The 13,221-nt window shown below is 31.6% G+C and overlaps 1 protein-coding gene across 2 annotated transcripts; it reads left to right on the top strand.

Annotated features, from left to right (window-relative positions):
• The first annotated feature begins 6,841 nt into the window (after positions 1–6,841).
• Positions 6,842–12,589, top strand: LOC123884004 (GATA zinc finger domain-containing protein 14-like). 2 transcript variants are annotated; one of them, XM_045932978.1, is made up of 7 exons: positions 6,842–7,155; positions 7,300–7,432; positions 8,107–8,210; positions 9,211–9,382; positions 9,474–9,614; positions 9,709–9,943; positions 10,016–12,589. In XM_045932978.1, the coding sequence occupies exons 1-7, from the start codon at positions 7,124–7,126 to the stop codon at positions 12,361–12,363; spliced, it is 3,165 nt and encodes a 1,054-aa protein (XP_045788934.1). In that variant the 5' UTR covers positions 6,842–7,123; the 3' UTR covers positions 12,364–12,589. The 2 variants fall into 2 exon arrangements, with proteins under 2 accessions (XP_045788934.1, XP_045788935.1); XM_045932979.1 differs by having other exon boundaries at positions 6,865–7,155; positions 10,031–12,589.
• The last annotated feature ends 632 nt before the right edge of the window (positions 12,590–13,221 follow it).

Raw genomic sequence — 13,221 nt, 5'->3', positions numbered from 1 at the left:
CAGACAGAATAATGAAATCAGCACACATAATGCTGTCATATACATCATATTCATGGTTTTATTAATGTGGGAGAATGAGATGGGATGAATGTGGCTATTTTTCTTTTTATGTTTGTTGACCACTAGTTTTAGACTTTTAGCTACATGTGAGCAAAGGATGAAATTACATGTCTCGACAATTTAAGAGGCCAGCTAAGAAACATGTGAATGACATTCATACCAATATGCTCAACATATGCCATCTTGTTCTTTGTTTGTTAATACAATTCCTGCTAATCAGATTAAAACATGAAGTACTTATTTGGATAACTTAATCACTAAAAAATTTCTTTTTTAATGTTTAAAATCTTTGATTTTTTAAGTTTCCTCAAAATCTCCACAATTTGAACTAATTCAATCATTTTAAACATTTGTTCCATTCAAAATATCATAGAGCACATTCATTTTCAACCCCTCTACATCATTTTTAACAGTATTAATGCATGCAATCATGTATGGTCCAATTGCATTACTTTCCTCCAAGTTTATCTAAAAACCAAAGTAGATGAAAATACTATGGTTATCATAAATTGGAGATTTACTTTTGTCACCCTACCATTTACTCGAGCGCCCTACGTCTTTCTCATTTTACCCTTCCGCTATTCGAGGGTATCTTTCCTCTCTTAGTCTAGAAATATATTTTCTTCTGCTAGTCTCAACTCTCGTTTTTTGAACACATCTCAACTCTCATTGATTATTCAAAGTTTAAATTTTAATTTCTTCTTTTTCTTTGAATCATTAACCTTACTTCTCAGGAATGAAATCCTTTAAATCTTAACAGATTTTAGCGACTTTTTATTTTTTCTTTAACTTTTTTACATCATTTTTATTTTTACCCAAAGTTCATTCCGAAGTACAAATTAATTGATTAGAAAACTGATTATTTAAGGGTTTTTATTTGGTTCACAAGATTATTTTACTTCTTTTGCAATGAAGAAAATGAAAGGAAATGGAAGAGCTTTAATTTGGTAGTCACATTGTGTTCAGTTGGGAAGATGGTAGATGAGAGATTTTAATGAAGAGAATGATTTTTTTTTTTTGTATATATTCTTTTTTTTTTGACAAAGTATATATTCTTTTATTAAATAGTTACACATTAAACCCATATTTCATATTATTTTTTAAAAAACAAAATAAACCCATATTTTATTTTATTCTTAAACAAAATAAAATGGCAACTATCTTAAGGATCACACACTAAAATGTACACATCAAAGCAGATCACTCATATTGTCAAAAAAAAAAAAAAAAAACAGATCACTCCTTAAATATAGATTTTTGTTCTCTCATAATAAAAAGTTTTTGTCCGTGTCAACAAGCAATTTTAGTTTAGTCTAGTTTATTCCAAAAATATGCGGTCTAATAGTAATAGACGTGTGTATTAATCAAATACTACAATACAAGTAATATATAAATATAATTGTCTATTTCGCACGTAGTCCCTTAGTTGAAAAGTCACTTTACAACTTAGAAATACTTATTCAAAACTTGGCATTAAAATATATATATATATATATATATATATATATATATATATATATATATATATATATATATATATATATATATATATATATATATATATATATATATGGGGTTTTCTAACTTAGACCCTAGTTAGGTCTAAGTTAGCAAGGTGCACCTTTTCAATTGGACCAAAATACTCATTCTTTTTAATTAATTAACCAAAATACCCATCAATGGACGCAGATCCAGTGTCGCGCGCGTACCGAAGAACCATGGTTACAGACCGTTGATTTCCATCAGACAGCCAAGATCTGATCTCATCAAGACTGTCTGATCAATCCGACAGCCCAGATCATCCTGATCCATCAGATTCCATCGCGTGCGCCACACTGGATTACACCCTGGAGAGAGAAAAATTTGCTTTTTAAAAGTAGGACACGTGTCACACAATGGTTGGCTGGACGTGATTTTTGTTCATTTAATAATTTGAACTCAATTATTTCGTTGTAAATTAATTTTTTATTTTTTTTTTTTTATACCAAAATTCATAAATTTTTTTTTCTATAAATAGAGACTTGGTTCGTTTGATTTGGACACCGAAAAAAAAATGCAATTTTTCACTACCTTAATCTCATTTTTTGTCTACTAAATACGTTACTTGTGTGTTGTAATTTAACACACACCACTCAACCAACTCACTGAAACCATTATACCAGGAAAATAGTAGATAATATTCTGGAACTTTTGGTATATTTTATGAAATTTTTGGAGACCTGAAACTATTTTTAGTTAATTAAATGAGATAAAACGGTAATTAAAAACTAGTGTTTGCTTCTGAAACCATTTTACTGGTAGAATGGTTGCACATAGTTGTATTCTGAAACCATTTTACTGGTAGAATGGTTTCAATGAGTAATTTATTAATTGTGTTTGCTTCTGAAACCATTTATCTGGTACAATGGTTTCAGAGAGTTGTAATCTGAAACCATTTTGCTGGTAGAATGGTTTCAGTAAGTTGATTATTAGTTATTTGCTTCTGAAACCATTTAGCTTGTAGAATGGTTGCACATAGTTGTATTCTGAAACCATTTTACTGGTAGAATGGTTTCAGTGAGTAATTTATTAATTGTGTTTGCTTCTGAAACCATTTATCTGGTACAATGGTTTCAGAGAGTTGTAATCTGAAACCATTTTGCTGGTAGAATGGTTTCAGTAAGTTGATGTAAGGTAGTGAAAAATGAGATTAAGGTAGTGAAAAATTGGGTTTTTTTTTCTGTGTCCAAATCAAACGAACCAAGTCTCTATTTGTAGAGAAAAAAAATTATGAATTTTGGTATAAAAAAAAAAAAAATTAATTTACAACGAAATAATTGAGTTCAAAGTATTAAATGGAAAAAAATCACGCCCAGCCGATCAGACAGCGACACGTGTCCTGCTTTTAAAAAGTAGATTCTTCTCTCTCCAGGGTGTAATCCAGTGTGGTGCACGCGCTGGAATCTGATGGATTCGGATGATCTGGGCTGTCTGATTGATCAGACAGTCTTGATGAGATCAGATCTTGGCTGTCTGATGGAAATCAACGGTTTGTAACCATGGTCCTGCGGTACGCGCGCGACACTGGATCCGCATCCATTGATGGTAGTTTGGTTAATTAATTAAAAAGAATGGGTATTTTTGTCCAACTAAAAAGGTGCACCTTGCTAACTTAGACCCAACTGGGTCTAAGTTAGCAGCATATATAGTGATAGTAAAAAAATATATATAATAAGTGGAAGACTAGACCATCTCCGATCTCCAATAATGGTACCTAACCCAATAAGCAATGGTTGGTTGTACATAGGTATCTTTCATGGTATCTCCATTGCAAAGAAAACACAAATAGGAGTAGTATTTATGGAGAGGTGATATATTAAGCATTGTCTCTTTTGAACATCATAGGGAGTAAACCACCACTTTTATTCCTGAAAGTGTCAATCGTTATCATAATAGTCTCCGAATGAACTGAAATTAAAAAAACGTCGTCAATTGTTAATTTCGTTAGTCAATTTAGTCCAAAACATTAAACATCGGTTAACTATGATGATATGTCCTATGATTTGACATCTGACTAGGATATTTATTGATTTGTTGGACTTTTTTATACCCACATGATTTTATTTTAATTAATATTAATTTTTAAGAAATTAAATAGAACAAATATAACATCTCTGTGTTTTTTGGTTCAATAGAACAAACACATTAACACAAGAATTTTAGAATGGGATACAAGACAAAATTTATTGAGAGGAAACCCCATTTTTTGTTTAGCTTCTCATTCAACAGTATCAATGAAATCTCTCCACTTACGAGCATGAAACCTGAAACATGTAAATAATATTAAAAAAATAAAAAATTATATATGTTGTATATTTGTTAACAATCGTGTTTGAATAATATTAATGGTGAAAGCTAAAAAAAAAAAAAAAATTCACACAAAAATAACTTCACAAGAAATATAGTATTTTTTTTTAGATAGACGAAATGACAAAATCATTATAAATATATATGTACAAGTGAAGGAGCCATAGTTTAGATTCTTCTGTGCTATATATATATATATAGATGCTGCTAGCAATAGAAGAATGCTACACAATGATCTCATTGGGAGCAACACATGTAGCCAATTGTTTGCATAAACTATATATCAATCATAAAACCAGCCAATTGTTTGCATAAACCAGCTATCATAAAATCAGTCAATTGTTTTGGAATGCCTTAGGAGGGGTCCACACGAGACTTTTGACAAAGAATTATTGAATGAATGTAAGCTTTTAGTTGTTAACATGTGATTTGCTAATCCTATAGATGTCAATTAACTATTGGATATAAAATTAGGATTACCAATGGAGAAGAATGTTCAACTTTAACATTTTGGCAATTTTGCCAATTAACCCAAGACTTATAGACATGTAGCAATATTTTGTCAAAAGAAAACAAATTTAATAACAAAATTTTGTTGTCTAAACATTATTCTCTTAAGAAAAATAAATTGTTATAGTTAGGGGTTAGAGACTAGGAAAGTGAGGTGATTAGTTGAGGTCCACGACTGATTTACATGCGTCTTGCCCTCAACAATGGATCAAGATTTGCTATAGTAATATAGCACATAGTTTTCACACAGTTATCAATCTGAACCATTAATTATTGATCGGACAGTACACATTGATTCTGTGATAAATCTCTTAAAATGATCATGATCGTACGTTACAGATCGGACGGTTGTGATACATTATAGTGTGAAAACTGTGTTAAAATACACAGCAGGAAATCTGTTTCCGACATTTAGTATGGGGAAGTGAAGTCTTTTCCACCATGGACAAGTTGACTTTTTATCCTTAGATCAAATAAGGAACACAATTTTATGATAGACTCTCAACACTAGATCAATTTTAATGCGTTTGATCATTACTCCCCTCCTGTCACTATCGAAAACAATCTTTAGATTCATTAAAAAGGTGGATTATCTTTGGTAAAAAAAATTGTTTATTTAAGACTTAAAAGCTAATTTAAGAATAAAGTTAAAGTATTTTTTTTCAACATAATTATCACTTTTAAGTTAAATATGTTTGGTTTCTTCAAAAAAAAGTTAAATATGTTTGTTAAAATATATTTTATAAAAGTTTTGATATTTTAATATAAATTTATTATGAAATAATAGACTTATAAAGTTCATGTTTTTTTAATAAAAAAATATTATATTATGTAGATATGTGGTTTTTAGAAGATAATTATCTTAATAATAACAATTTTAAAAAGTTATATAAATAATATTGTCAAAAAAAAAAAGTTATATAAATAATATTTGGATAAATATGGGAAAAAAGATAATAATAATAATAATAAAGACAAAATAAAATAATAACAGATAATTATATTAATAACAAACTTAAAAAAAGATAATAACAACTTAAAAAATATAATTATCATAAATTCTTTTTTTTTAATCAACTATGTTGTGTTTTCTTCATTTAAAAAAGACACTTCTTATTTTAAGAAATTTATGAAAATTGTATTTGACCCTACTTCTCCTTAAAAAAATAGAGAAGTATGGTCAAACACACATATATTATTTGTTTAATGAATTTAAAAAGTATTTATTTTTTATAATAAATAGTTTCTTCTCATATTAACCAGAGATATATGTTAAGATTATCTAAAATATGATGATAATAATTGGTTAAGAATAACAAATGATGCTTTTTTTTTTTGTTTATACAACAAATGGTGTTTTTTGTGAAAACATTTTTTTGTACAATAAAAAAAAAGTTTTATTACGTCACTAACGGCCAGATAGAGCGCGTTCCGCGCCTGTCTGTGTCTATTAAGCAAACTTATGTAAAAAAAAGATATGTCTTATGTTATGATGAGTTTGTTACTAAAAGATTTTTGTTACTCAAATAAAAAAATGTCCTATGTTATGGTGAGTTTCTTAATAAAAGATTTTTGTTATCAAAGGTATTGTTGGTATTATGAAAAGTTCACACAATTTTTTTTTTTGTATCCTCTTTATATATATAGGTATAGATAATAGTTAGTTTTTTTTTTTGTTTATATAATACTAATAGTTGGTTTTGGTTATGATTATTTTTTTATAAGGAATTTAAAAAGAAAAAAAAAAACTATTCACAAACAGATAAGGTTTTTATTCTGTCGTTCCTAAAAAGATTACGAACGTCTTATGGAGAAGAGATATGAGTCAAGAAGTCGGTATCTAATGAGACTCCAAATTTAGCGAAGAAACCTGCACATTGATTCTCTTCTCTAAACGTGTGATAAAAAGAAACATTGATGTGAGAGAAACACTCTTTTAAATCTTGAATCAAACACATCATGAATATGATACTTAACTTGAAGACTTTTGATGAGGTTGACATGACACAATGTAAAGAATGAGAATAGCAGATAAGTTCATCAATATTCATGTATTTGGCCAGCAAGAGACCATTGTAAATAACCTACAGTTTAGCGAATAAAATTTCATATGACTCTTGAATGAAGTTTGAGAAACCTACAATATAGTGATCAAAAGTGTTTCTAATAATACCATCAAATTCAGATAAAAGTGTAAAATAAATTATATTCATTTATAAATAAATAGATAAATTATACACGATATCAATTTATGTTAAAAAGTTATTATTGAGGGAAACAAATTTCCTACTGTGTATTTTAACACAATTTTCACACTGTAATGTATCACAACCATCCGCTATGATCATGATCATTTTATCCCTAAATGTCACATGATCAAACAATCATTTTTTACCTTTTTTACTAGAACACTCAATCAAATATTAAATAACTACTAATTTCGTCACCAACGTATAAAAAGGTTTTTTCCACTCGTATTTGTTTGTTTCGTAGAAAGTTCATTATACCCAATTAATTAATTTATACTCTTTCTTTCTTCGTTCGCAAGATCCAATTCTTCTTCGTCTTCTCAAAAATATTCTTCTTCTCATATTGTTCTTATTCTTTCATTCTTTCTTTTCATAAAACAGAATCATCACTAATCAATAATTAAGATTCCTAAATCCTTCTTAATCTTCTTAATCTTCCATCCCAGTTTACACAGAGCATGTTGCATAGAAGTTTCAAACCTGCCAAGTGGTACGTTTTTCATCGATTTCAATTCAATTTCACGCTTTTGATTAAACCTAAACACAAATTATTAATACTTTTTTAAAAAAATTGAAGCATATTAATTGAATTTATTGTTTTGTATTTATTTTGGTTTGCTTTTGTTTGATGCAGCAAAACGGCATTGAAGCTTGCCGTTTCCAGGATAAAGCTTTTGAGGAATAAGAGAGAAGCGCAGGTGAAGGTACTGAAAAGGGAATTGGCTAAATTGCTTGAGAATGGTCAGGATCAAACTGCGAGAATTCGGGTATAATATCACACTTTTTTTCATTAATTTTGTGTTATTTGATTTATAGGCCGGATAAATAGCTTAATTTGCAGTTATAGCATATGTGTTTTTACCATGATAAGCGTTTATACATGAAATAAAGTTAAACCGTTTCTGTATAAGCTATAAATTCTTTTCATAAGTTATCTTGGAGAGTTTATGAACAGGTGATGAGTTGTTTTCATAAGTTGTTATAAACAATCTCTCACAAGTGTTTATGACTTTATGCCACTAGATAAGCTCAAATAAGTCTATCCAAATAGACCATAAGGCAATCCAAACAATCTTACAAGTTTTTATGCCAGTAGATAAAATCAAATAAGTCGATCATGATAAGCGCTTATGTATAAGCCATTTCTATAACAAAAGATGAAATACAGTTAAATTGTTTTCGTATAAGCTATATCTTAGACTAGTCTTGGAGAGTTTATGAACATGCCATAAGCTTTTTTCATGAGTTGTTATGAACAGTCTGACAAGTGCCTATGGCGGTAGATAAGCTTAAATAAGTCAATCCAAACGGACTCATAATTCTTATCTTAGATGATACTAACTTAGATGGGATTTTGATTTTTATGGGATTACGTTTGTGTTGCTTGATGAAGAATAAACTAATTGTTTTTGTTTGATTATTTTGTATGTTTTGTTTTTAGGTTGAACATGTTGTGAGGGAGGAGAAGACGATGGCAGCATATGAACTTGTTGAGATATACTGTGAACTTATCGCAGCTCGCATGCCCATGATTGAATCACAAAAGTATTTTCAAACTCCATACTTTGTTTTATTTCTTTTTTAGCATATTGTATATTACTTGTATTCTTGCCTATATAGCACCAACTCATCATATGGAAAATGTATACGGTGCTCGTGAGTGTCGTGTCCCATATTTGTGTTTGTGTTAATGTGTCACAGTTACTAGCTACTAATACTAAGTTAAAAGTGTATCTTTGTTGTTTCCACTTTCCAGGCGTGTTTTGCTACATAAATGTATAATTCAATGTTTTTTTTTTCTGTCTCTGACCTTATTGCAACTGCATCATCTGTTTACAAAGCAACTGTAAACTTCAGTATAATCATTTATTATTTTAGGGGATACATCATTTTTTTTTTGTTTCGGTTTATATATTGATCTGTCCGGAAGTTTGCATTCTGTAGTTTCAGCAATACCACTGAATTTGCTTGTATATTTGTATTTTGTTAAGGCATGTCAGTCAAATGGTTGATCACTTTAGTATATTTATACCCTAAAGAATGAAAAGTAAAAGTAAAAGTAAATCACATGGAATCACTTGAATAAAGGATCCTTGCACCAAAATAACATTTAACTATCTCAATCCTTGGTCAACGGGCTTATGTATTTTATTCCATTGCATATAGTATTATGGAAGAATAGTAAATAGTATATGTACTGTAGCAAAATCCCCAGATCAAGAACCACTCTCCACTGTTTACGTATCAGGCTAGGGACACCTAAAAGATTCATTCATATGATTTTTTGAAATTTTGTTATTAAAATAATGTTTAAATTGATATTCTATGCCAGTCATCTGTGTAAATATTTACAATGCTTGAGCTTTACATCTTCACCGTATCTTTTGCTTTGACCTTAGTTGTCTATGTCTTAAGGGATTGATGCATTTGAGTTTGTTGTTCTGAAATGATTGATCTTGCGGTCTATAAGTTTGTTTGTTATGATTGTGCATTCTCACTGCATTGATCTCATTTTCGTTTCTTTTTTCCGCCTAAACATTTTCAGAAATTGCCCCATTGATTTGAAGGAAGCAGTTGCTAGTGTAATATTTGCAACTCCTAGATGTTCCGACATACCTGAGCTTGCGGATGTGAAGAAGCATATGACGTCAAAGTATGGAAAAGAATTTGCATCAGCAGCAATTGAAGTACGCCCTAACTGTGGTGTGAATCGCTTGGCAAGTTTCTCTACCTTCTTCTTGATGTTGAATAGGATCACGTCGAAGATCATTTGTGCCTGTTTTTTCTAATTTAATGTTGTCTTTTCAGTTGGTTGAGAAATTGTCTGTTAAAGCACCTGATGGGCCAACTAAGATAAAAATACTGACTGCAATAGCTGAGGAGCATAATATCAAATGGGAACCCAAGTCATTTGGAGAAGATGATACAAAGGCTTCTCAAGACTTGCTGGTAGGCTTTGTTTATTCTGTAATTTCTCTAATTTAATTTGATAAAAAAAGTTTTACTGTAGTTAATTATTTTAACACTATTTATATATGTTAAGGATGGGCCAAGTACTCTTCAGAAAGCTGCTTATGAGGAACCTTTTCAAGTCAATGTTCCACCACCTGTTCATGATGAAAAGGGTCCTCCTAATTCACATTCTAGCTCACAACCTAAACCAACGCATGATGCATATACAAGTTCATATGAGCAGAGTGCAAATGCAGATGCTAGAAAGGATAGTGGCATTAACTCAACAACATCAGGCATGCCTAATACTGAAACCAGATCTTCAGGTATTGTTTTTATAGAAAGTCACTCCAATTGAGTATATAGGCTTATTTCCTACCCATTACCTGAATATTTAGGATTCTTTTTCGCAGGAGTTGGAGGCCAGGGAGTGGATTTTAGAGAACCATATTCTGAAAACAGGAGTTCATTTCCTCCCAGCAGGCAGAATTGGAACATGGAATTCAAGGATGCTGCCTCTGCTGCGCAGGCTGCTGCAGAATCTGCTGATCGTGCAACAATGGCTGCAAGAGCAGCTGCAGAATTTTCAAATCGTGAAAACATAACAAGGCAGCATTCAAGTGGATCACATAGCTCTCCTCGTAGGGGGTCAAGAGATGAAGCATCAAAAGACTATGCTTTTCATGATGGGAAACATCTTTCTCCTGGTTCTGTTAATAGCACCATCCGTAAAAGCAGTTCTGGGATGCACAACGAACAAAGCACCTCTGGAGAACAACATAATCTGGGTGGAATGCCCAATGAAAATTACAGGAATAGTCGACCGAATGTGGTGAAAGATCCCCGCGCAGCTTCAATAGTAGGTCGTGCTGTTGGTGATGATGATAACCCATTTACCCATGATTCTCCGATGGCTGATACATACCACCACAATAACTTGTTTAAGCAAGAGAGCAGCGACTTATATGCGATGAGTATGAAAAAGCAAGCAAGCAGAGATGAAGATTTTGGGACTGAACATCATGCTGATGGTGAGATGAATACTGAAAACAATTATCACTTTGAACATGCAAGGACAAATAGACAATCTGGACACTCTTCCTCTTCTCATCTCTTTATTCCAAGTGACGACGATCACAATGATAATTTGAACTCAAATGACTGGACGATTGGGAACAAGGCTGCGGAAGACCTTTTTGTTAATGAAGTAAACACACAGACAAACACTATAGAACCAAGTTCTTATAATGATACTTCTGTTGTATTTGATGATTCCGAATCAGATGATGGTGATTATAAATTTGATGATGATAAGAAATACAATGGTGGTGGATCTGGGTTGTTCCTCTCATCTCCTAGTAGCAAATTCCAAGTTGATCCATTGGAAAATACGAATTCTTGGAGCCACGGACAAAACACTGGTGTGCAAGAGACGAGTTCTGGTACACAATCACATTTTTCTGTGATTTCTGAAAAATTTACGACGTCTCAAGTTTCTTTTGAAAAAGAAGACCCATTGCCTGCCACTTTTGATGATTCAGATGACCCAGGTTCAGATAGTGAGACAGATCTTGTTAAGTCTAGAGTTTCTAGGACCTATGATGATGAAAATTCTGTCCTTGATCAGATTGCAAACCACGGGGCTCTAGGGTCCTCATCAGGAAAGGGTAAGAATCTTGGTACTGACAGAAATTCTTGGTCGTCACCATCTTCAGTCGGTTCAGATTATGTGGAAGAGCAGTCTGGGAAAAAGGTAGATGTCACTAATATGTCAGAAACAAATTATGGTTATGATGACGTGCCAACTAGTGAGCCGTCTTCAACAGGAAGAAACTCTACATTGGGTTTGGGTTCCAAGACAGATATCCATACATTGAAGTCACCTGATAATTATGATGATACTGAAACTTTGGAGAAATCTCATATAGAAAGTGGTATGGAATTAAGCTATGGAGCATTGAAGGGGGGTTTTCGCAATAAAGGTTATACGCGGCCACCTTATATTAAGAAATCAGATGATATTTCAACTTCATTGGGAAACACTTCAATCCAGAATCAAAGATTGCCTACAGTGAGGACTTCAACCAGTTTTGATGCTCCTGTTCAGGACAAATATACACCCGAAGTGAGCAGAGGAAATAGAAATGTGGTCTTGAAAGCACACAACAAATCTTCTGATTCTAATAGTTATGACCTGGTTGCAGACTCACAAGAGACCTCTACTACTCATGAACCTCGCGTTCAGAATGAGCAGAGTGAACCAAAAAAGAAATCAAGCTCACGGGCATCGATTCCCTTCTTTGATTCCGATGATAGTGAATCTGAGGCTGAACGTCATAGACAGAATTCAGCTAGTGTTGCACGTCCTATTAGTAGAGTATCTCGTAGAACATCAGCTTCTCCAAAAACTAGTACAGGTTCAAATTCTAACCATGCTGCTTTATCTGAGGTTCCCATGACTCCTGCTGGTTCAAGGCTTGGATGGAAATCTTCAAGGGCTTCTTCTGAAAATCAGGGGGGATCTAATCCTGGATCAGCAGAAAATGTAGCTTCAAAACCAATTTCAGAACCAAATAGACCCTTAGATGAGCAAATTGTGAATTCATCTTCAAATTCTCTTCCTAATACAGTGATACAAGATAGTGACACCCCATCTAAGCAGAAAGCAGATCATGTTCATCCAAAGTTACCTGATTATGATTCCTTTGCTGCCCATTTCTTGTCTCTTAAGAAAGGTCGTCCATGAATATCACTCGCTTTCACCAACCAATATAGCTCCTCTTACGTAGTTTTGTTATAGATACGTGATTTTAGATTCAAAATACTTGAGGAATAAAGATGTTGCATGTATTTTTTGTGTGTAAATTGACTCAGAGTATAAGATTTAACCATCTCATTTTTGTACATCTCTATTTCAGTTTCAGGACTACTATAAATGGTTGAATATTCTATTGCTTTTTATTGTATTATTATTATTATTATTAGTTGATAGTATTTTTTATTTTTTTATGAAAAATATTGTTTATGTTTGTATTTCTATATTCCTAATTTTATGCATATTCATCTTATTTTTTCTATAATTTTTTTTATTGACTATTTTATTCTCTTTTTTCTTTTAATAAATTATTGAGTTGATCGTATTAATCTGTTTTGTTTATATTTTTAAGCATATCATCTTTCTTTTTTGTATTTATATTATATTTTTTCTATATATATTTTTTTAGAAAAATTACAATGAAGAATATAAAATTTGCAACGTGGTTAAAAGTAATAAGGATAAATTAGTAACTTTGGTGGTAAATCGATTTAATATATTAGTACTCCCTCCGGAGTAATAGATTAAAAAAAAAAAAAAATCGATATATACAGTTTAAAATATTAAATACGTTATATTTTCAATAAATCTAAAAAGTTGTTTTCTTTTTTTTTTTTGGTACATGAAGGGGGCAAAGCCCAAAAGAAAAGAAAACTAAGAAATTACACGCACAGTCCTAGGCATGGAAACCCCGGAGATATCAGCAAAGAGAGAACTCTGAAGATCTATAGGAGGAGTCTCCAGAGTTATAAAATCAAAAGAATCTTACATAAGACTATGGTTAGCTAG

The sequence above is a fragment of the Trifolium pratense genome, linkage group LG5 (genome assembly GCF_020283565.1).
Source record: "Trifolium pratense cultivar HEN17-A07 linkage group LG5, ARS_RC_1.1, whole genome shotgun sequence".
Taxonomy (NCBI): Eukaryota; Viridiplantae; Streptophyta; class Magnoliopsida; order Fabales; family Fabaceae; genus Trifolium; species Trifolium pratense.
The sequence above is the reverse complement of the archived record's forward strand: the minus strand, read 5'-3'. Positions and strand labels throughout refer to the sequence as shown.

Excerpts from the sequence above, each read along its gene's own strand:
- LOC123884004 (XM_045932978.1), top strand. The coding sequence starts at position 7,124 with ATGTTGCATAGAAGTTTCAAACCTGCCAAGTG. Across the intron at positions 8,211-9,210 it reads CCCATGATTGAATCACAAAA|AAATTGCCCCATTGATTTGA; the intron begins GTATTTTCAAAC and ends AAACATTTTCAG. Across the intron at positions 9,383-9,473 it reads ACTGTGGTGTGAATCGCTTG|TTGGTTGAGAAATTGTCTGT; the intron begins GCAAGTTTCTCT and ends TTGTCTTTTCAG.